We start from the raw sequence: 24,260 nt of genomic DNA on the forward strand, positions 1-24,260 counted from the left end.
GTCAAAAGCACAGGTAACAACCTGGACTTTCATTTGGTGTCCTGGGGGGCTAAGCCTCTAATATGGGGGGTCTGCCATGAGACAGCATCAGAATCGAGTTAAATTTGTGGGCTATCTGGTCATGTCCACCAAGGATCAGAGAATGGCTTGATGTGTGGAAAACCCACGTATCTGGTGTCAAAAGTGAAGGAGTGTGGTTAAAGCCACATGAGAGTAAAGGAGAGACCCACAGAGGTGTGTTCTTTCATGATCTAGTGTTGGCAAGGATGTGGGAAAACTGGAACTCTACTTTTTTTCTTAGATCCATCCCGCTGGATCTCTACCCTCTTGCGTCAAACTAGATAATTACCTCCTATTACCCTAGGATCTTTCTTCACTACCATCCAGGCAATATTTTTTTCTCTTCTCTTCTGTGTTGAATTACTTGTGCCTGGAATTCCAAACATTCTCCTTTTATGGTTTGGTTCCTCAATTTGATGTAGCAAACCCTCCCGTGGCTTCCTGAGAAAGCCTGGGAAATCTTTTTCTTTTTTTTTTTTTTTTTGATACTCTGCATGTTGAAAATGTCTCCTTCCCAATTAGCACCAGAGAGCTGGGCTGACTGCAGAAGTCAGTGGAGAAAAATTTTACCTTCGGAATCTTAAAATCACGGGTCAAATGCCTTCTAGATTTCAGTGCTGATCGTGAAAAATCTGACAGTAATCTTTTTATCTTTTGCTTGTAACATTCTGCCCACCACCAGCTTTTAGGATTCTATTTTTAAAGCTATGTTTGAAATTTCACATGGATGACGGGCATTTGTGTGAGTCTTTTTTTTAGCCAGAAAGCTGGACACTGGGTGTCTGCTCACATGCAGCCCGTAAAATCACATTTTCAGTTCTAAATTCTATGGAATTCAATCCAAGCAAACCAAACAGAAAATCTACAAAATACTGAAAAAGCTACAAAAAAGTATGTAGGGTCCTTTTGAAGTTAGATTTTGAGAATGGAGTTAGATTTTTGATTGTGGTGGGTAACAAATTACTTTTCTTCCCCCCATTATTTCACGTGCCTGTGGCTCCCATTGCATTCAATGGGACACTCCTTTTCTGGGTGCTGGAATTACCTTAAAGTTTCCCTTGTCTGTAATGGCAGAGGGATAACTTATAACTAGAGGGAGCACGATTAGAATGAAAGTGTTTGTCTATTAAAGAAATAAACTTTATTCCAGCCATTCAGATGGTTGGTTAACTTCCTGATGTTCCTGAAACATGGACAGTGAGTACGGATTTCTTGACTCGTCCTCATCCAGCTTCACCTGATGTCTGAAAGTTTGCTTGGGCAGAACTTCAGCACGAGTAACAGACCTGCCACCTGTCAAACATCTGCAGCTTTTGTTAGTGTCTCAAATTCATATCATTTCTGCAGGAAGTGGGTTTCCTTCCCAGGTTTCTCACAGATGCCGTCCGTTTCTCAAAGTGTGTTTCATGGAACTCTATTTTTACATGCGTTTCAAATATATGTTTTTTTTTAAAGTATCTTCAGTTCTTAAGAAGTTGGGAAATTCTGCCAGAATCTCTGAAAAGTTCCTATTTTAAAAATGAATGCCCATAATAAATTTTTACGAGAGTCGAGTCAGCACAGGACACAATTTAGCAACTGCAGGCTTGGAAGGCACTTTTTGATCTTGATCTTGATATTTATTTGATGAACTATCAGACAGATATTCACCATGTGTCTTATGTCAGGGGATAACACTGCGATTGCACAAATAGTTCAGTCAAAATATAAGTTAATCCATCACCTTTCTTAGTTTGAAATCTTAATAACTCTTTTGACCATGCTAATTTATCTCTAGATCCACCATCTTAGCCTGCCATCACCTCTTGACCATCCTACAGTGGAGGGAAGGCGGGGTCTGACGAGAGAGACATTCCTAGACATCTGTTTTTTTGTTTTGAGGGACCAAGTACACAGAATCAAGAATATTTAATTTTGAAAAATTGAGTTTGAGTTGCTTGTGCCTCTGGGAGAGAGACCAGATGTTTTACAGGAAATGGTCTCAGGAGGAAGGCCCAACTGAAGATGCAGATTCAGAAGATGTCAACGTACTGATGATAATGGAATATAGAAGGTGTAGATTAGAATTCTTAGTGAAAAAAAAAAAAACCTGATTTTTAGTTCCACTCCTGCCATGGATTTACCTATCTGATCCTGGCCAATTTGCATAATGGTTCCATTTCCCAGTTTCATCCTTGTGGTGGACACAAACCCCATTTCCTTTTCTTCCTGGACACAAGGCTGGACTATTTCTTAGCTTCACAGTTGGCATGGGGGCTACAACACAACTTCCTGACTGTTTTCATGTCTTGCTATTGTAAATGCTGCAGTGGACGTGGAAGTGCATCTTTGAGATAATGATTTCATTTCATTCACATATAGAAGGACTGCTTTGGCTCTTCAGGGTCTTTTGTTGTTCCATATGAAATGAGGAGTGTCTTTTCATTGCTGTAAAAAATGCCACTGGAATCTCGATAAGGATTGCATTGCATTTACAGGTGGCTTTGGGTAGTAGGGACCTCTTAACAATATTAATTCTTCCAATCCATGACCATGGGATATCGTTCCATTTTATTTTTGTCTTCTTCAATCTGTTTTGTCAATGCCTTATAGATTTCACCATACAGATCTTTCACCTCCTTGGTTAAATTAATTTCTAAGTATTTTATTATTTTGATGCTATTGTAAATGGGATGGTTTTCTTTCTTTCTTTTCCAGATAATCCGTCTTTAGTATATAGAAACGCAAACTGAAATTTTCTAGATTCTAATGGCGTTCACTCTTTAGTGGGTCATCAGTACTGGTTCATGAAACAGTAGATACACAAGGAATCATTCTATTCATCTCCAAGTCACAGGAAGCTGTATCAATCCTGTAGCGAAAAGGATATGGGGCGGAATCATTCGGTAATGGCAGTTCTGAACCTCAAGTCTGAACAATGTAAGCTGATTCTGACGTCGTCTTGAAATCTTTAAACACGGAGGGAGACTCTGGAATTTAACAACAACAAAAAAAAGTTATGATAATATTTTTCTTAATACCACAAACACTTTAAAACATCAATTGGAAGACCACTGAACTACTTTCAAGGGAATACAGATGGGACGCCTACATTTCTTCAACAGGATGACACACACCAGTAAGGGAAAGTAGAAAGGTGCAATTCTGTGCGGCCAGTGTGACTGGTCACAACAGCAGTGATAGTAATGGTGATGAAATCTAATTACTATGGAGCCCACCTAGGTCTTAGGCCAGTTTATCCATTCCTGTCTCCATCTTATTTCCCACAAAGAGATTGTCTTGTTCTCGCCTCTTTTAAGATAAGTAAATAACTAAATAGCAGTGTAAGTGGCAAACTGATGGTGAGGAGAGTACATGTCAAAATTATCAGTAAGAAGTTCGAAGAAGGATGCTTCTTTTTGCATCAGAATCTTTGCCCCTTCTGGGAAGCTTACTAGATTTATGCAGTGGAGTTCCAGTGCATACAGCTTCATCCACAGAGGTGGGTATCTGGGCCAGTGAGCTTCTTTCCCAGGGGGGTAGTTGACGAAATTCCTCCAGCAGTAATCGTACGCTAAGGGAAACACAAATCTTGGTTCATTCAACACATATAACAGAAAGTTAAAGAGAGCCCAGCTTAACAATACACCCTATCTAAATTCCTCTGGCCTATCTGCTGCTGGTGATGGGTTAGACTCTTCCAGAATCCCTAAAAGGAACACAGCAGTTCATCTGAAGATGGCTGAGTGGCCACAGTGACAAAAATGGAGGACGGAGTCATCTCTCTGATACTTTCCTTGCTGTGAATTTCAGACCTGGTCCTTTGTTGGGCTATTCTGGACTTTCATTTCTGATACTTGCAGTCTGGGAGAATCAGTCTCCTGGCCCAGAAACACACCACCACCACAGCCTCTCATCAACACTTAAGACTCTTGGTTTACTGTTTTCACCTGCGGCTCCCATAATCTGGACAGCCACGCCCCTGGTGAAGAGGTCTCTGAGTCCTCGCCGGTTCTGCGGGTCCATGTGCTGGAAAAGCCGTGCTACGTGAATCACTAGAGTCACTCTCGGGTGTTGGTCCAAAAATTCTCCAATCGCCTGGGAGCATTTCCAGCAGGGACTCCAGGACAAGAACCAGGTGATGGAGCAGCTGACGGATGGGCGAAAATGTCTTTCTGAAGTGAATTTTTCTATAAAATTGTGTTCCACGTGCTTGGTGGTGTTTTTGCTGGAATGTCGCCAGATGCCACGGTTGCTGCCCCACCGGATTTCATAGAGCAGACAGGCCTCTTTCCGGAGTTCTCGGGGGTCAAAGAAGGCTTCAAATTCCCAGGGTTCAATTCTTCTCCTGAAATATAAAAAGCACCCCCATCTTGTCACACCACCTTGAGATGCGACCTTGGATGTAATGTCATGTTCTCTTCTATAAGGCACACCGAAAACACGGCATCTCAGAAAACTTTTTTTTTTTCTATTCTATATCTCAAAGTTATCTGGGGAGATCCATCTGAATTACCAGTTTCTCTCACAAACATAGGGAAGAGATTTTTCCCAACTCAGGTTATTTGGTTACCACTCTCTGTACCACTGCTTGATGGCTTTGAATTCAGGTACAAATGTTTCCTTGTTTCTCCTTTAAAGGTTTCTCAATATATTCTAATCTTTCTGTCTCACACTTAGAGGTGACGTGTCCCACTCATTAATCTTTGTCATGCCTCAGTGAACTCTAGCTAGATTTTTTTTCAGGTGTGGAAGCCTCAGATTGCCAACAGGATTCTATTACCAACTCTGAGAAGAGAAATTTAGTCTCAGGATTCTTCCACATTAAATTTCATATACTAGTACCTTATAAGAAAGAAATTCAAATTTCCCACAATGGCAACATTAGCTTTAACACTCTACGTGTATCAAAGCTGTGACTCAGGGAAAACTCAGAGCTATGCTTTATTTAAAGCAGTTTATTATCGTCTTTCGAATGTGGTTGAGTCATAAGTTTATTACATCTGGTTATTTTCCACTCATTCCTAAAGTGTCAGTTCCTTTATCATGTAGAGCAGCCCTTCCAGTGATCATGAAATAATATGTTCCATGATAAAAGTCTCCTATTACATCCAGAAAATGGGCGTATAGTATAAAATAGGAAGACGAAATCAAAGTGACAGACGAGTTCTCTGAACTTGTAACCAGTGTCTATGAAAACTTGTGCCTTAGAGAGAGAAGAGACTATAACAGCACAAAGCTGGAAGGTGATGTTTTTCAATAGAAACCAAAAGCCATAGGGGCAAAGATAGATAGAAAAAGCAATAATAATCATAGAAAATGGAGTTGGAAAAGGCAAAAAGAAAGCATTGGAGCATGATAAGAGAGGAAAAAGACAATAAGGAAAGTGGTAGTTGTCCAGCTCTTAAATACCCACCTATTTGGGGTTGAATTAAATGTAAACTGCAATCATATTCTTACCTTAAGGTGGCATCTCCAGCTGCAGGACCTGTTGACCGAGAGATGATCATGTCAAACTCCACCATATACAAATAAAACTATTAAGAAAAAATGCTCTTTTCTTCTGGCTTTGCAAACCATATCAGAAAATGCGGTTGAAAGATTGTCTCCTGGATTAATTGGATTGACCAGTTCATTGGACTGAGAAAAGCAAGATTTTTAAGGGTTCTGCTGAAATTTATTTGCCCAACCCCAAACCAGGTAATTCTCTTTAAGGCTCCAACAAGAATGTTTCAGTGCAAAGGAAAGCTAGTCCTCAGAGGATCCTAGATGTAATTTCTGTGCGCCCCCAGAGCACCCTGAACTTCCTTCATCAGAGCAATTATTATGCTGTATTATGATTGCCTGTTTACATGCCTATAAAAACACTGATTCATAAATTATATGAGCTATGGATTTTGTATATCTTGTTCCAGACCCTATCACACTGCCTGAAACATGTTGGTTATCAATAGATACTTACTGAACAGATGAATGAAATTCACTACTCTCCACTAAGATGAAGTATAGGTTAATGACACCAAGCAGAGAAACTGGATCTCTCATACCTTGCTGGTGGGAACGTAAATTGGCACAGCCACTCTGGGAAACAGTTTGCAGTTTCTTAGGGAAAAAAAAGTAAAAATGCAGCCTACCATACAACCCAGGAGTTACTCTCCTGGGCATGTATCTCCGAGATGGGAAAACATAGGTTCACACGAAAGCTTGTACACAAACGTTCACATCAGCCTCGGTTGTAATAGTAAAAGCTGGAATGAGCTCAGATGTCCGTGCAGTTTGAGACACAGAGCCTAAGGTTCCCCCATGTGATACCCCTTCTCAGTGGGTCAGAGACAGAGACAGAAGTCATTTGTCCCTCTGGGGGTGAGGTGTCGGTGCAGAGCTGCAGGCAAGAGGTTCCATCCCACCTCCCAGTAAGACCTTAACTTGGAGGAGCTATTTTTGAACAAAGAAGAGTCACGAGAGCTGGGAGATACTTCCTTCAAAACAGGAGGTGCTTTGACCAAGGCTCTGTGCATGAATGTGTGTGTGTGTGTGTGTGTGTGTGTGTGTGTGTGTGTGTGTGTGTGTGTGTGTTGAGGGGTCCAGAATGTGGCACTGAAGCATAAAAATTAGTTTGGTCTTTAGAGATTTGAGAATAAACTCTCCTCTTCCCCAAATCCCTTATTTTTCTATAGGCAGAGCCTCCCAAAAGAACTCAAAAGGAAATCAGTTGCCATCAATCTCATGGGGAGATAAATCAACCAGAGGAGATTGACTCTTACCAACTGAGACGCTCACTCAGACATTGTCCCAAACTGTTAAATGCCATCTATTCTCCTAAGGGCTCATCTATCTCTCCTAAAAGTCATTTGTTTTCCCATAAGGGCTCTTCTGCCTCTCCACTTCTAAGATGTTAGAGAGAGGGAAAAAAAAAAGATGGTATGGAAAACAACCCAATTCTAATCCAAGTCCTTGAGCCACATATCTGAGAATTCCTGTGTGTAATTTTGTCTTGCTTGCTTTTTTTTTCTTTCTTTTTTTTTTTTTTCTAATCTGTCTTTTGTCAGTTTAATTTGCAGTCCCCCAGAAATGAAATCTAAGAGGGTAGAAGAAACGTTTTTCCTCCCCAACAATGTGTGTGTGTGTGCGCGCACACTGGGGGGTGTTGTGTACCACACAGTTTCCTGTAGGTGGAAAATGGTTCTAGCTGGGTTGTGAGGCTGAAAAAATCAATCAGCCAGATATCTAGGAATGAGGACAAGAATCAGAAAATACTATCCTAAGTGTAACCTGAAGAAGAAACCTCATCCTTAGAAGAAAATGCGGGGAGTTTGCATGTGAGATGGAGGAGGAAGGGTGCCTAACACCTTGGCATGGGCCCTGCTCAGACCTCAGTCCAACTTGGGGCATTTGAACCAGCTGGTCCACTCAGAGGGGGACAGTCACTGATGACAGGGGACCTTCCTCTGAAGAAGCTGAAGCAGCAGTGAGAACTTGGGGAAGAGACAGTGAGATAAATGCTCATGACCTACCCCAGGGGTGCGGGGCAAGAACACCAGCCACGTGGGTGGGGACGGTTTGAGGGATAAAACACATCACCTTCAGGGGACGGTCCGGGGAAGTTATCCAGCTATTTCAATTAAATAAAGTCTTTAGTCTTTTCCCCAAAATACCAGTCACAAGAGGACTTTAATAGAGGGGAAATATAATGGAGAAAAAGATACTGTTTCTTGAAACCTGAGACTGACACCTGTGCTGCGTGCCGTCACCTCGTGAGTGTGGACCCCTTCAGGACTCCTCTCGCTGAACCGCCTTTCTTCCGGTTGTTTCTGCTTCCAGTCAGAAAGTCAGCAAGTGCCGGGTAAATGTGCCTAAAGCACTGTTTGAGTTGTGTCTGCGCTATTCACAAATTCTCCAAAGATTTTCCTCTGATCGAAAAAAATCAACTTGAGACTGGCAGTCAAGGTCCTCAACAATATCACCTCAAATTTGCTTTCTAATCTCACTGCAGATTACCTCCAAAACTCTCCTGTAGCCTAGCCAATTGATTCATTATATTCCAAGCACGGTCTTGGTAAAGTCTCTTGAACTCTGTGCCAATCAACCTGGAATGGCCTCCTCTATGTCAATCCAAATTCTGCTCTTTTCGGGTCCAGTTCAAATCCCGCCTCACTTGAAAATCATTCTGTCCCACAACACAAAGCATCCTCCCTCCCCCATGAGTTTTTCTAATATTAAGTAAAAGAACCTTAAATTATCAACTAAGATGCCCTTGTGTGTGTATATATATACAATGGAATACTACTCAATCATAAGAAAGAATGAAATACTGTCATTTGCAGCAACATGGATGGACCTGGAGATCATCATACTAAGTGAAGTAAGTCAGAGAAAGGCAGATACCATATGGTATCACTTACATGTGGGATCTAAAAAAATGGCACAAATGAACTTATTCACAAACAGACTCGCAGACATAGAAAGCAAATTTATGATTACCAAAGGGGAAAAGGGTGGAGGGATAAATTAGGAGTTTAGGATTAGCAGAAACAAACTACTCTACACAGAACAGATAAACAATAAGGTCCTACGGTATAGCACAGGGAACTATATTCAATAGATTTTAATAACTTACGAGGAATAATATGAAAAAGAATGTATATATGTATAACTGAATCACTATGCCAACACAACACTGTAACTTCAATTGAAAAAAAAAGTGCCCTTCGGCTGTCACTTCTGTGGCTATCTTAAACTTCTATTTAACAACTGTATTCTTTGTTAACTTAATTTTTTCTTATGGTGAAACAAGCATTAACTTAGTGTCATTTGCTCAAAGTCATTTGTGGATGCAAACAGTCGGTATTAACAATAATAATAATAACAAATCTTGCTTGAGAATAATAATATAATAATATATTAATAAATAGAAAAGTTAGAAAACGTCCAGGAATACAAGCGTAAGCAGGACACACACACATACACACACACACACACACACACACACACACACACACACACACACGAGTTTTTGCATTCAAGAATATTGAGTTTTCAGGCCACCTCCCCGCATCCCGACCCCGGCCATCTCACCTCTGTCAGAAGCCATGGTGCTCTGCCACTGGACTTTTTCCTCTGGAGCTATATATTATGCTGCTGCCAGCAACACGCCTGGACATTGTTTCTGCAGGCGTGACCACTGCCGCCTGTTTCGCCAGAGGATGACTCATTCCTGAGTCTCAGGCAGGTACTGGGCATCTAGCCTGTACCAACAGGTAGCCGGTGAAGACGGAAGTTAGTGTGGGGGTTGATAAGAAAGCATATGATGTGAAAAATTTATCTGGTACCATAATTCCCTGAGAACATTCAAATTTCAAAGTTCTTCCTTGATGACATCTGAATGTAGTCATCTTTCCCTTTCCTTTAAATTAAAGGCAAGACTGACCCATCATTCTTTACTGGAGAAAAGAGAGGAAGAAAGCAAAGAGAACTGACCTGTAAAGGTGTTCATTGTTACCCGGTGAAGACACTGTGGCCTTGCCCTTTAGTTATTATTCATTTATTTCTAACTTCCTCTTATTTCGCTCTTGGCCCCAGATCAGCGGGGAGGGGCACTGTTAGATGTAAAGTCAGAAGGACTTTGGTTTCTGAGTCAGGAAATTAGTGTACAAGTCTTGGATGATTTCTCTTGCTTCTTGAAGCTGAGGTTAAGTGTCTGACCCAGTCCACTTGTGCTTTTTATCCTCCTTGAAAAATCGGATACTCTGTCCCCTATTGTCATTGCCTACTATTGCCTGAACCCTGGATCAGGATCCTCTGGGTTTCGGCACACGCTCCCAGGCCACTCTCAAGACCTAAGTCTCCTTCTAGGATCTCAAATCTAGAGCCCCTGAACTTTGAGTCTCAAATCCCGTGACACCTACCCCTGAGCCCTAAACCTAAGACTTTCCTTAATCATGAAAGTTACACTGGAGCCTGCAGCAGCTGTTCGGAGTAGCAGGTGAAAGTTTTGAAGAAGGGGCAGAAGTGACATATTATAAATATAGGTTCTTCAGAAGCCAAATGTTACAGCTAGGCATGTGCGGTTGATACAGAAATGGCCCCCCAAAGGTGCCCACTTCTTAACTCTGGAACTTGTCAGTGTTTCACCCTACAATAGCATAATGGACCTTGCAGATGTGATTAAGTTAAGAATCTCATGGTAAGAAGATTATGCTGGATCATCTGGTCTCAATCTAATCTTTTTCTTTTTTTAAAAAAAATTTTTAGGGGGGCAGGTAGCTAGTTTTATTTGTGTGTTTATTTAATGGAGGCACTGGGGATCGAACCCAGGGCATAGTGCATGCTAAGCAAGCACTCTACCACTGAGCTAGACCCTCCCCCCTAGAATTGATTGTTGTATATTTATCTTATAACTTTGGGAAGGAAGAAATTTTCCTTTAATTTTTTAGGTTCTTCTGGCTGATCTAAGAATTAGATGGATGAGACAGACAACAGAAGGAAATCAAATAGAAGTTTAATAACCTGTACACATGGAAGAGATCCAGGAAAACCGAGTAACCCACCCAGATGGCTGAAGCCCTCACCATGTACAGCATCTTCGGGGAAAGACAAAAGAGGATGCTGAGGGTAGTGGTTTGGGACCTCAAAGAGGAAGAAGGCAATTCACATCGAGATGGAAAAGCAAATGATAAATGAATGTTTGCTAGACCAAGCAGAGACAATGGGACACAGAGTGGACTCTGACCCCCAGGCCCTGCCTAGTTTCCCCCACCACACCTAGTCCAGATTCTTTGCAGACGTCTCTGGTGACAGCTCTCTTCTGGGTATGGGCCCTTTATCTAAATTCTTTAAGCAGCTAAGGGGGGGAAGGTCAAAGTTTTTTCTTGAGTCTTTTTGGGCCCTGATTGCTTTCAGTTCAAAATTATCCACATGCCAAAGGTACAGTTCAGCAAATTTTGCTTCTGTACATAGTCAACCTGTGAACTTGTTAAATTAATTTATTTCTAATATTTATTGGATAGATTCCTTAGGATTTTCCAGGCACAGGATTATGTTGTCTGTAAATAAAGACAGTTTGAGGGGGGAAGGTATAGCTCAACTGGTGCAGCATCAAGGTCCTAGGTTCAATCCCCAGTACCTCCTCTTAAAAAATAGATAAATAAGTAAATCTAATTACCTCCCCCTCCAAAAAAAAAAAAAAAAAAAAAAAAAAAAGGACAGTCTGACTTCTCCCTTTCCAAACATGTGCCTTTTTATTTCTTCTTTTTGCCTGATTGGAATGGCTAAGAACGCCAATAAAATGTTCAACAGAAAAGATAAAAGTGAATATCCTTGCCTTGTTCCCAATTTTCAGGGTGTTAAGAGACAAAATTTGAGTAAATTTGAAGATCTAATTGGCTTTATTAAAAGATTCATGAACTGGGTGGCACCCCATCCTGTCAATAGAAAGGAGCTCCAAAGAGTTAAAGAAAAGGAAGGATTTTGAAAGGCAGAGAGGAGGTGAGACAAGGAAGTCATAAACAAACAAACAAAAACGGTTATTTATGGCAACCTTACCTTCCTTTGGGGGACAAAAGGGTCTATGAGGCAGATTACCTGACTGATGCTGACCAGGAAATTCGAAACTGACCAGTTAAGATTACATTTCTGGGCAAGGTTGAAACTGCATTGAGATTAAGCAGGTATCAAGTCTTGGTTTGATGACGCGGGCTTAGCGCAAGTGACTATATTTGGGGCTTGTTGTTTCTTCTTTTAACAAGGGGAAGCATTCAGTTATTGATTTTTAAGTATGAGATTAACTCTAGGTTCTTCACAGATGCCCTTTATCAGGCTTGAGAAGTTTCTATTTTGTTGAGACTTTTTGTCATGAATGGTTGTGAATTTTGTCATATAATTCTTTTGCCTCTATTGGGATGAGTATATAATTTCCCCCTTTATTCTGTTAATATTGAATTGCTATATAATATTACCTATAAGTCTTCTAAGTTTATTCCTATCTGTGGTTTTGTTGCCGAAAGATCGGCCCCCATCCCTGACGAGCCAAATAACTCAGAGACAAGGTCTTGGAGTTTAGAAGAAAAGAGGCAATTTTATTGTTTTGTCCAGCAAAGGGGACTCACAGCAGGCTAGCGCCTTCCAAACTGTGACCCCACCTTGGGGATGGGGTGGGGTGGTTATTGGGCCGTAGCTTAAGCAATAAAGCATAGACAACAATCAACAGAACCATTTTCTCATCAGAAGACTTAGAATGGCGTCATGATGCCTCCAGGCCTCCAATTCTATAGAGGCCAGCAGCTAGACAATAAGCACTCAAGGTGTGGTCTTCTTGGTAATTCAGGCTACTTTGTAAGGTTGCAGTCCTGTGACCTTCTCCTTGGAGAAGGACTCAGAGACCAAGCTTGATTATTACTTTCAATGACTGGAATAAAGTAGAAATAGTAAGATCGATAGCTTCAGTTTTAACAACAGGCCTGGAACCGTGAGCAGCAACCCGTCCGTCAGGTCAGTTGACCGTTTTAAGGGCGAACATAAGAAGAAGCAATCTGTTAGCCTAAGTGCGGCCATTTTATTAATCCTCCTTCAGTTTCATCGCCTTTCTCTTAATTTTGATTTTTTTTCTCTTTTTATATTTTGAAGCATACACAAGACTTCTGCACAGAAATAAACCCACACATCTAAGGTTAATTTATTTTATTTATATAAAAATGTTTTAATTGGAGCAAAAAAACACATAACAAAATTTAGTATCTAAAAGGGGAGGAATAGTAGCTGAGGGCAAAGAAATGAATAAAGGGAAAAATCTGATATTACATGAAACCTCAGAAAAAGCTCAGAGCAAGAGATAATAGTGTCTCAAAAAAAAAAAAAAAAAAAACCCACAAAACAGAAATCATAGTGTTTCTTAGCTCAATTATACCAGAAATCTGAAAGGATAAAGCGGGAAGTGTGCTGAGCTCACTCCTGCTTTGGGGATCTGACAAGATCTCCAGTGGAAACCTGCAAACCTGAGTCTCCTCCCCCTGAGACAGTTTCATATGATATGATAATGGACTGGACTAACTCTTAATGACTTAAGGGAACTTTAGTAAAGTGCCCATAGGTTTTGATTTTTATGACTGTATTGCTGAAAGGAACCCAAGTTTGAAGAGGGTGGATATTGTAATATTGTGGTTTATAATAAATATATCTGTGGTCTTTCTCCCTGCTTCTGGCACAGAGCTTCTAAAACCCTTGGAATTCTCTGAGAGAGGAAAGCTATAAAGCTGTATTTTATTATGTTAACGAGGGAGATTTTGGAAAGTCACTAGGTAACCTAATGTGAGGGGCTGGTTGCCAGGGGAATAAACCACATGATTAGAAGTTTGGAGCTTTCAGCCCCATCCCACCACCCCTACTCCAGGGAGGGGAGAGGGGCTGCAGATTGAAGCAATAACCAATGGCCAGTGATTTACCAGTTATGATTATTTAATGAAGCCTCCACAGAAACTCAAAAGGATTGGGTTCTGAGAACTTCTGCGTGGACAAGAATGCTTCAAGAAGTTGTCAGGTAGCCACACAATGGGATATTATTCAGCTATAAAAAGGAATGAAGTACTGATACCTGCTAAAACATAAATGAAACTTGAAAACATTATCCTCAGTGAAAGAACTCAGTTGCAAAAGGCCACATATTGTATGATTCCATTTATATGAAATTTTCAGCATAGGCAAATCCACAGGGCTGGAAAGCATATTATCATTGCCAGAGAATGGGGAGTGAGGTGGGGGAGAAGGCTCGGAGGGGATTTCTGTTAATAGTTATAGGGTGGATTGTGGGGGTAATAAAAATGTTTGGGAGTTAGATAGTGTCGATGGTTATACGCCTTGTGATTATAATTTTTAAAACTACTGCATTTTATGTTTTAAAATGGTGAATTGTATGGTACATGAATTACATCCCCATTTTAAAAAAAGGTATTTAAAAAAAAGGTTAATTGGAGTACAGCAAGGCAAATCAAAGCAGAAGTGTTCCAAGGTCAGAGAATTGTTTTGCCTGAGGCAAGAGAGAATTCATTTCCACAAAGAGGTGACATGAACAGAATTCGGTCTTAGAAGTACCACTATAACTACAACTAAGAGAACAGGTTGAAGGGGCGATTCTAATAATAAACCTGTCATGGAGATACCAAAATGGAAAGAAATAGATGATGTGAGAAATCGGTCCCTTAAAAGGAACTGAGTATTACAAAAGAGTTCATGTCGGGGGAGGATACAGCTCAGTTGTAGAGCCAAGTGCTTAGCACGAGTGAGGTCCTGGGTTCAATCCCCAGTACCTCCATTAAATAAATAAGCAAATAAATAAACTTAATTGCCTCCCCACCAAGGTAAAAGAAAAAAAAAAACACCGAAAGAGTTCATATGTACTTATACACATAGGGCTATAAACAGAGACTGCCCCCTCCTCCGGCTGCCCCCCAAAAAGAAAAAAATATCTGGCTCAAGAGAAATGTGTTCTTCACAAGCTCAGAGTTTAGACGGCAGGGATTCCATGAAACAACTGAAATTATACGCAAAACATTGTGTGTTAGGGGGCAGTGGGTATAGCTCAGTTGGTGGAACGCATGCTGACTATGCATGAGGTACTTGGTTCAATTCCCAGGTCCTCCACTTGGGGAAAAAAAAAAAGAAGAAGCCAAAATACTGTGTTTTTATGTGGATTATTTTCTGGGGGAGACTCCATATGTTTTATCAGTTTCTCAATAGGAACCTTGATCCTCCAGATATAAAGAACCATACATGGTTTAATAAATTTGCCCTTCCCTGTTTCAATCAGCAGAGGGCAGAAAAGCAATACAATTAGCAGAGCAACCGCCAATAAATAATTTTCTAAGCCTCCTCAAGTCCTGTCTCAGTTCCTGCCATCTGTTTCCTGCCTTTGCTCTCCCTGTTCCCTAAGCTAAAATTCCCTAACTGCAAGCCCCCTCTTCCTCTGCCAACCTCCTGCGATCTCTGACTACCCATTTCAGTGCAGCCCTACTTCTTTAATTTAGATGGGGTCACTCTGCCTTTCATACTCCGCTTGCATTCTGTGTACACCTGTGGTCGTTACAGTCTTCCTTTCAAAACAGCTATTAATTTAATGATTATTGTTGGGGGTGGGGGTTAAGGATGAAAATAATAGACTGTGGCTAAAACAATCATTCTTAAATAATTTTTCTCTAAGAACTGTGTGCCTCTATCTCAAAAAGATACATTTCCATCATTGCTACACGACAAATGTAATGGGTGTCTTACTTTTTTTCTTTGGTCCAAAACAGTCATACCAGCTTACTGCTTAATGTTGCCAAACAACTGAACAGGCAAACAAAAAAGAGTGGGAGAATGCTATCTGTTCACCAATCCCACTTAAAATTCGGGAATGTATGTATGATTGCATGTATTTTGCTGATCAATTCTGCCCAGAAAAAGTGATAAAAGCAACAGATCCCAGCCATTTTTTATTCAAGTAGATGCCTATTTTCTTTTTATTTTATTTTTTATTGAAGCGTAGTTGATTTACAGTATCAGTGTCAGGTGTACAGCAAAGCAATTTAGTTTTACATATATATATATATATATATATATATATACATATATATATATATATATATATACATATATATATATATATATATATATATATATACACACATATAATTTCATATTCTTTTCCATTATAGCTTATTACATGACATTGAATATAGTTCCCTGTGCTAGACAGTAGATGCCTATTTTCAATCAAACTCTCCTCCAAAATCAGCAGATTCAGATCTTAGACATGTGTTCCACTCACAAGCAAAGCACAGAAACCTTTGCGGTAATAGTTGAAGTGCTCAATATTGCCCTGAGTAGAAACTAAAGTGGTAACGAAATAATCCACGAATAATCCTTGGTGTCCTGATATTTATGCCTCATTTTCTTGTTTTAAAAGAAACAATATTGAGGCCTGACCTGATTTGGGGATGCATTATTTGATGACAAACTACCCGAAGGCAGAATCTGTGCCTTTCTCTCTACCTTTCAAGGCATTCAATAAATGTCAAATTGAATTGAACTAAATTGATGGTGAAATTTCAAACTAAACCAGCCTGTGGCATGTGGATGCGCCTGTCATTAAATAAGATCATGAATCTTGAAAGGTTCTGACATAGCTGTGCTATATACACATTGTGTATAATTTATTTATTTTTTGGAATTTATATTTCATCCCATTCTGCCCAAATTGCAGTATATAACTTGACTTACCAGGCACATGTTTATTTATAGACTCATTTAACTGGACATTTAAGATTTTTAAAAAGTACGTAAGATAAATAATACGGGAAGGAAGCCAGAAGGCTTGTAATGCCTGCTCCTCTCCATCTTCAGGTGTGATGACAGCCTCAGCAGACAATGTGATTGACTTAGGAGTGAACAAACCTGCCAACGACAGAACTACTGGGGAAGGAAACAGCCACTGTCTTTTTTTTTTTTTTTTTTTTTTGAAGAATAGTCAGTTACAATGTGTCGATTTCTGGTGCACAGCATAATGCCCCAGTCATGCATATATATACGTATATTAGTTTTCATATTATTTTTCATTAAACATTATTACACGATATTGAATATAGTCCCCCATGCTATACAGAAGAAATTTGTTTTCTATCTATTTTTATATATAGTGGTTATCAGCCACTGTCTTTTTAGTGACTTTTAAAAATAACATGAATATTTTAAACATAGACCCCACCCTCCCAAATCAAAATCTATTTCTTCGACTCAGGAGATCTGTCAGTAACAATTCTGTTCTGCTAAGAAATAAATTTAGCAATGCAACCTCAGAAATTGTGGTCAGTTGGGATCGTGCAAATCCAGTCATCAGCCCAGAGAACTCAAGGTTTAAGTTTCCTTCTTTTTTTAGATGGAGTGACTGGGGATTGAACGCAGGACCTCATGCTTGCTACTCATGCGCTCTACCACTGAGCTACACCCTCCCCCCTACTTGTGCACTTTTAGTTTTCATCAAACCCAGTATAATGGCTGGTCCTCCTCCCTTGGCACCTTATTGTAAACTCACCTACTGATAACTGGTTCACGACTGAAATTTTATGACTTTTGTTCATGCTAGTCAGACTCCCATGTTCAAATCTGAGATCGTTCCCCCAAATCCAGGGCCTCCCAAACAAGAGGACAGGGCTGGGACCACAGAGACCCCACCAAAGCAAAACCACCATCTATCTTCCGTTATATTAATTTCTTAGCTCTTTCTTCAATAAATAAGAGTCTGAAAGTGCTCTGTAAACATACTGCTGCAGATTTTTGTTGGCATCATCCTGATTGTTCCACTAAATAGTTCTGAATGATGATTTGTCCAAAGTCCATCTCTGACTGATATTGGTAGAACAGTGTTTCTCATTCAAACATGCTGGACAAGGTGAGTATGTGTGGTTTTTTGTTTTGTTCTTTTGCAGGGGGAGGTAGTTAGGTTTGCTTGTTTGTTTATTTATTTTTGATGGAGGTATGGGGATTGAACCCAGGACCTCATGCATGCTAAGCACGTGCTCTACCACTGAGCTATACTTTCCCCCGAGTGTGTTTTAAAGACCCATTTTGTTTGTGTTTAAGGATGTGCATTGAGTCACTGCAATCTCTGTATCCTTTTCTCCACTCTCCTTACAAATTGTCCATATTCACTGCTGCCCTACGCTGAAGTCCTAGCTAGACAGATTGCTGAGAGATTTTGTGTCCATTCTATAGAAATGTTTGAATGTCCTCAGTGTCCAGTAACAGCATAATGGGTAAATCAGTGTAACATGCACATAACGGATTACTTTTCAGCAGTGAAAAATATCAGTTATATTCATACCTGTATTAACCTGCAAAAATCTCTGAAATACATTGAGAAAAAAATGGTAGAAAAAATCCTGCAATATTGTTTCTATAAAATTTACATATTTGCGGACTAATGCTTCATAATGTTTATGGATCCAAATATATGGAGTGAAGCTATGAAGAAATGAAGGGAAAGATGGATGCCAATGCAGGATGGTGGTTTGGTCAGGAGGATGGGAAAAAAAGATTGGGAGGGTTATGCAGGAGTTTTTGCCTGTATTTGTAATACAGTTAAATTATAACACTCAACGTTTAAAAATTAAAATAAAAACAAAAGATCAGGTTAAAAATAGTAGCAATAATCCAGATGAGAGTGGTGAGGTTGATTTAAGGTAGGGACAGTTGGAATTAAAGACGGGGCTAAATAAAGCAGTGATCCACAAACTTTTCCTCTTTCGTTCTCCTAACAAGAGACGTAACCTACCTCATACTACCTGACATAACCCCAAGTATCCTACCAAGTCTAGAGTTTTATATTTGAAGTCCATGTGAATTTTGCATTTTACCCAATAGATACATGTTCAAGATCAGCATGTTTTATATTAATTATAGAAGAGTCAACTTATATTTTTAACTCTGTAATTCCATGTCTGAAACTTTTCTAAGGATGTGGGGATAAAATATGGAGAATGATTCATGAACAATGACTCATAACACTATTCCACTGTGAAAACTGCAAATAAAACCATGTCCAGCGATAAACGTTCTTTTAGGTAAAATATGTATCTGATCATTTCATGTAAAATAGCCATTAAATTAACTATGTAGACGTTGGGGATGTGAAAAACATTCCCATGATATGTTAAGTGAGTGCAGAGAGATAGAAAGCTACACGTACACTGTGATCTTAGCTATAGGAATCAGACAGAATCAGGTACCCTTTTTGGTATATTTGTCTACATTATTTTACATTTTCTCAAATTTTTTAAAGTAACATTTAGCATATGAGATCTGGCAGAGAAAGCTGAGGACTTTAGAAAAATAGGTTATTCAGTTGCTCTAAATCTCAGCTTCTTTATCTATGAAGCCTAAATATTAATGCCTGCCTCAAGGAGCAGTGAATTATGTTTATAAATAACTCATATAATGTTTGCCCATAATAGGCAATCCATAAATGCCAGGTTCCTTCTATCTAGGACCTAATATACTGTCATGTGGATAATGACTATGCAGAAAGTAACTAGTCATTAAGGCTGTGTGTGTGTGTCTCTGTGTGTGTGTGTGTGTGTGTGTGTAACTAAGGACATCATTAATCATGATGGATTTTCCAGAAAGACAGATTGAACATAAATACACTGACAATTCAGATCCAATAGCTCATAAACCAGACATATCGTTTTATTCTAGCATTTACCGGAGAACATGCCTCCTGTTCTGTTTCTGACAGACTACCCACACCCACACTCGTCAACCACCATGTCTTCATAATGCCGGAGAATGACATTGTCATCGTTGTCCTGATAGAGCATGGAAATGGGGGACAGCTTGGTGGGAATGCACACAGCCTGCGGAACCTCCGGGTCAACCGCGTGCATCAGCGCTTGCATGAAGGCGTAATTGGAGCTGTTGAGGGCAGTGGTCAGCGAGAAAGGACAATCTCCATGGCAGTAATTTGCCATGAAGCCCTTGGGGGCAATGATCCACTTGTGCCAACCCAGGTCCCGGAAGTTGATGAAGAGCTGGTGCCGATGGCAAAGGCTCTTGCAGGAAGCCCGAGAGGCAGGGATGGCCGCCCTCCTGGTGCGGGAAGAAGGGCGGCACTGCTCCGGGTGGAGGGTCACCACCAGCAGGGAAGCGTGAAGAGAACGTCTCAGTCCGGCGCAGGTGTCCTCAAGCTGAAAATCCTCCCCAGAGGCTCTCTCTCCTTTGACCAGTATCTCTAGGAATAAACCTAAGTTCTTCCCAGAGTGATGACTCCTCTTGGTCACATCCAGCAGGTTAAAGTGAAGGACCCCTTGAGGCCGTGGTACCGACTGCAGTACAAACACTTTACCCATCTTGCGGGTGGCCTGGCCCCACACGTGTGACTCCTGCACCAGGGACAGAGCCAGTTCCAGTTCTGGTCCCAGGTTATAGTAAGTGTTGGGCCCCAAGTCCAGGCCCAGCTGGGCCATCGTGAACTGCTCCCCGCGACTAATGGCAGACAGGTTAAAGGAAAGAAGCTTCTTTAGGCAGGAGGAGGCTTGAGAAGGGCTCTTGGAGTAAAGAAAGAAACCTAGTTGGGAACAGAGAGATGTGAGAGTCACCATAACATATTTTATTTCCCATCCACCTACACAGTACAAATGTCCAATATTATATGCTTATCCACACACACAGAACCAGGGCGGGGAATTACCAGTTATATCCAAGCCCTGCCACGTGGGACAATTTGTTCCACTCACTCATTTATGGTTCTTATCCTCATATCTGCAGGTCCCTGAGGGGTCCTGAATAGCATTTAGAAGGTCTGTAATCTTGCATGGGAAAAAGAATTATATCTGTATTTTTGCTAAACTCTAGTAAGTGGAATTTAGCATTTCTTTGAATTATGAATATAACTGAAAACAAACAGGCTTTTGTTTTCAACATATAGGCTACAAATCCCAATAATATTATAAGGGCCTGAGACACTGTCAACCAATAAAAATCATAGGCATGTTCATACATTAAGTTGTTACAAATTATCTTAAAATAACATTTATGCTCAAACTACTTTTTTTGATTTATGCTCAAACTACTTTGAATAAACGGTATTCCCTAGATCTTATCTGTTGCATTGATAAAGCATCATACACGTTACTCTACGTACATTTGTTTTTAAAATATTTTTGTAAATGTATTTCAATATTTAATTAATTTCTTTCAAAATTCTAAATATTTTGTCTCAGTCAGGCAAACCATTAATCTGAGAAGGGGTGTGTTGGCTTCAACAGAACTGCCAAAGGGACCCACGGTACAAAAATGTTTAAAAACATTCAAATCCCTTATGTTTTATCTTTAGGTAATTCTTACCTAAAGCCCACAGTTTTCAATGGCGATAATTTCTAGTCTTGTACCTTTGAATACTACTCCCATCTCACTGAATATTGAGATGCAATGTGATTCTTCAGTTTCTCCACATGGACCCCCTTCTCTGTATCTTTCTTATTTGGGTTGGTGGGGGGAGGTAATTGGATTTATTTATTTTTAATGGATGTACTGGGGGTTGAACTCAGGACTTCATGTATGCTAAGCATGCCCTCTACCACTGAGCTACACCCTCTCCCCACTCAGTAAGTTTCTATTTTTAAAGAAATTACTGTCAAAGTGTGGGGAAGTGGGAAATTCTCATATACTCCTGGTGGGATATAAATTTTGGAGGACATTTTGCTTTACATCAAAAGTATATATGTTTGTGTGTGTGTGTGTGTGTGTGTGTGTGTGTGTGTGTGTGTATACTTTTTTTAATGGAGGCACTGGAGAAACATACACATGCATGCTAAGCAGGTACCCTACTACTGAGCTATACCCACCCCTCCCACATCAAAAAGTGCCTAGCAGGGAGGGTGTAGCTCAAGCGGTAGAGTGCCTGCTTAGCATGCACAAGGTCCTCAGTTCAATCCCCAGTACCTCCTCCAAGTATAAATAAACCCAATCACCCCCTTCCCTCAGTAAAGTAAAAAGTGCCTACTATTTGATTAAATTATCTTCTAAGAATTTACCCTAGGGAAACAAGAGAAAAATTGCACACACAGACACACACAAAACGGATATAAATCTGCACTATTTATAATATCTATTCCCATCAACAGGGCATCAGTTACATAAATTATAGCATGTCTGTGTAATGGAATATCATGTAAACATAAAAATGGCGGTAAGTTGACTATTTGTTCTGGCTTGTACAACATGTTTATAATATTGGAGGAATATACGGTATGATCCCATTTATTTAAAAAACAAGTTTATATTATATATATACAAAGAAGAAAATTCTGGAAGAATTATTATTAATGGTGGTTTTCTCTAGGGGGAGGGTTAGGGAGGAGCGATGATGAGATTGTGAGATCTTTTTCCTGTACCATTTGATAGAATTTTTATTGTCACAAAAATCATGTTCCCCCCCATGGGGGAGGGAAGGGAGTAACCTCAGCTACTTCCTGCTCTCTCCTTGGAAACCCTTCACAGCTAGCTCCCCTGACCGCATAACCTTCCTCCAGGAATTGTCCCTGAGTCCCCAGCCCCAAGGCTTTGAACCTCTGACATGATACTTAGCACAGTCTATGGAAGTCATCTGTTTGCCCTCTCTCTTTTATAAACTCTTAAAGAGCAGACTTTAATCTCTGCTCTCTTGGTGTTACACCGTTCCCAGCACTTAGGAGGTATCCGGATCAATGCTTCTGGGACAAATTAGCGCTCAAACCTTATTTCCAGTTGTTGTAAACTGACCAACCAGGGCTCTCAATTCCACATCTGAACCCCCTGGGAGGCTACATAGACATGCAGATTACAACACCCATCTCGGACTCTGAATAAGAATCAGGTGGGAGAGGGAGGCTGGGGACTCCGCCTCTAACAGCTGACCTGGGTGATTTCTGGTGGGTGGTCGGGTTTGTCAAATTACTGAATGACGCTCCCTCAGGTCCTCGTCTGAAGGGTAAGACAATGGTGTGTATTATGGCTCTATATTTACAAAGCCAGTATCAGCCTTTTCCACCCAGTAAAAGAAATGGGGAGGTGTGGGGAGGGAAAGCGAGACTCAGGCAAACTGAGCTCAAAATTCCAGTCCCCTGCTTGCCCTACCGAAGACACCACGATGTGAAAATTGTGGGCTGAAGAGTGGGAGCCCAAGCCCTAACTGCATCCTCACCCCTCCCACCTAAACGGTCGCACAAAGCTGTCGATTCAGAAAAAACGCATCCTGAATCCTGGCTTTGTTCAGGCACCAGCGGTATGATCTTGAATAGGTTACAGGTTATCCACAGTCTGAGCCTCAATTTCCTTATTGTCAAAAACTTAATAAGAATATCTGCCTTCCTCTCAGGGCTGAGGGTGGGATTAAATAAATTAAAATATGTAAATAAGATAAAATACGCACAGGGCCTTCCACGAACCTCTCAGTAATTGTTACGTCCCCCTCCCCCCTTCCTTCGCACCCACCCCCCCGCCAGACCCTCGTCCGGGAAACACTCGGACACGCTTACCTCGATCTGGGAGAAGCCGGAGTACGTTCCCACGGACACCCAGCTCCTGCACGGAGCATAAGTCTTGAGAGACGCCAGTGGTTGCTGCTGCCTCTTGATCCTGGAAAATTCTCTTCAAGATAGAAGGCACAGGCTGGAACTTCTTGGGTGAAGGCACCTTGTCTAAGCCTAAAAACTGGAGAAAGACATGTTCTTGGAACTGGAAGGTCTGGCCCAAGGCCAGAGCTAATAGGAGGCCGAGCGCCAGGCCTGGCAGGGCAGGAAGCATGGCCCCCGAGCTGAGGCAAAGCTGGCTGGTCGGGCCGGAGGGAGCTCTAGCGTCTGACTGCCCAGCAATTCAGGTGCTGCTAATTTATCTGACGTCAGATAATCAGGTGTGAATTGCTCTCTTCCCAGCTCCTCAAAGGCAATTGGATATGAAAGGACAGAATTTTTTTTCTCTTCCCTAGCTCTACTCTTCCAGGGGAAAACAAAAAAAAAAAAAAAAGATTACCAATGCACAGACCTAACTGCAACAATCGGAGATTGTCAGCAGGAGACAGAGCAGAAAGGATACATTTGTTAAGCATCTATTATGCGCAAGGCGCTGAGATGGGTACCAGGAACAGATGATTAGTGATGGCAAGTCTTGTCATGCAGTCTAATTAGACAAACCCACAGGTAGATTTCCACTAGACAATATCCACAGCCAGGTGGGAAACCAAACCAGGGAGAGGGAAGTCCTCCCAGGGAGGTCGATCTACCCTCCCCATCTGTTTTTAGCTATTAAGAGGGAATGAATTCTCTTCGTCTGACTTTGGCCTTCTCGAGTAAAAGTCAGAAGTCTGACTGGATTATTTCTGGTTTCATTACTCATTAGCTCTATGATATTGGCCATGTCACTTAATCTTCCTAAATTTTTGTTTTTTTCAATCGAAAAGAAAAACTGACCTTCTAATTTGCCATAGGAATGTGATGAGATAATGTGTTTAAAGCACTCGGCACAGCGGCCTGGCCAATGGCACACACGGTGTTCACAGAGGAGAAAAACTTCAACGCTTAGTAGGCATTTTTCAGTAAGGCATTCGGGGCTTGAAGGAACTACCCCTGAAACAGCACGCAGGTTACTGAGCAGTTGAGTATGGTAGCATCTATCAATTTCTGCTTTGGTTTTTTATTTTGTTTTGGCCAAACTCCTATAAA

The 24,260-nt window shown here is 40.8% G+C and overlaps 2 protein-coding genes across 2 annotated transcripts; both read right to left on the reverse strand.

The window, feature by feature from the left end:
- Nucleotides 1-527: 527 nt before the first annotated feature.
- On the reverse strand, nucleotides 528-9,568 carry APOBEC1 (apolipoprotein B mRNA editing enzyme catalytic subunit 1). Its single transcript, XM_032473167.1, has 6 exons — nucleotides 9,517-9,568; nucleotides 9,115-9,284; nucleotides 5,500-5,527; nucleotides 3,990-4,387; nucleotides 3,495-3,613; nucleotides 528-3,029 (listed from the first exon to the last, which is right to left on the reverse strand). Exons 2-6 carry the CDS (start codon nucleotides 9,128-9,130, stop codon nucleotides 2,880-2,882), a joined length of 711 nt encoding a protein of 236 aa, XP_032329058.1. The 5' UTR covers nucleotides 9,131-9,284; nucleotides 9,517-9,568; the 3' UTR covers nucleotides 528-2,879.
- Nucleotides 9,569-19,221: 9,653 nt separating this feature from the next.
- Nucleotides 19,222-24,071, reverse strand: GDF3 (growth differentiation factor 3). The gene is made up of 2 exons (XM_006192151.3): nucleotides 23,079-24,071; nucleotides 19,222-20,128 (listed from the first exon to the last, which is right to left on the reverse strand). Exons 1-2 carry the CDS (start codon nucleotides 23,344-23,346, stop codon nucleotides 19,302-19,304), a joined length of 1,095 nt encoding a protein of 364 aa, XP_006192213.1. The 5' UTR covers nucleotides 23,347-24,071; the 3' UTR covers nucleotides 19,222-19,301.
- Nucleotides 24,072-24,260: the final 189 nt, after the last annotated feature.

The sequence above is a fragment of the Camelus ferus genome, chromosome 34, assembly GCF_009834535.1.
Source record: "Camelus ferus isolate YT-003-E chromosome 34, BCGSAC_Cfer_1.0, whole genome shotgun sequence".
In the NCBI taxonomy this organism is placed as follows: Eukaryota; Metazoa; Chordata; class Mammalia; order Artiodactyla; family Camelidae; genus Camelus; species Camelus ferus.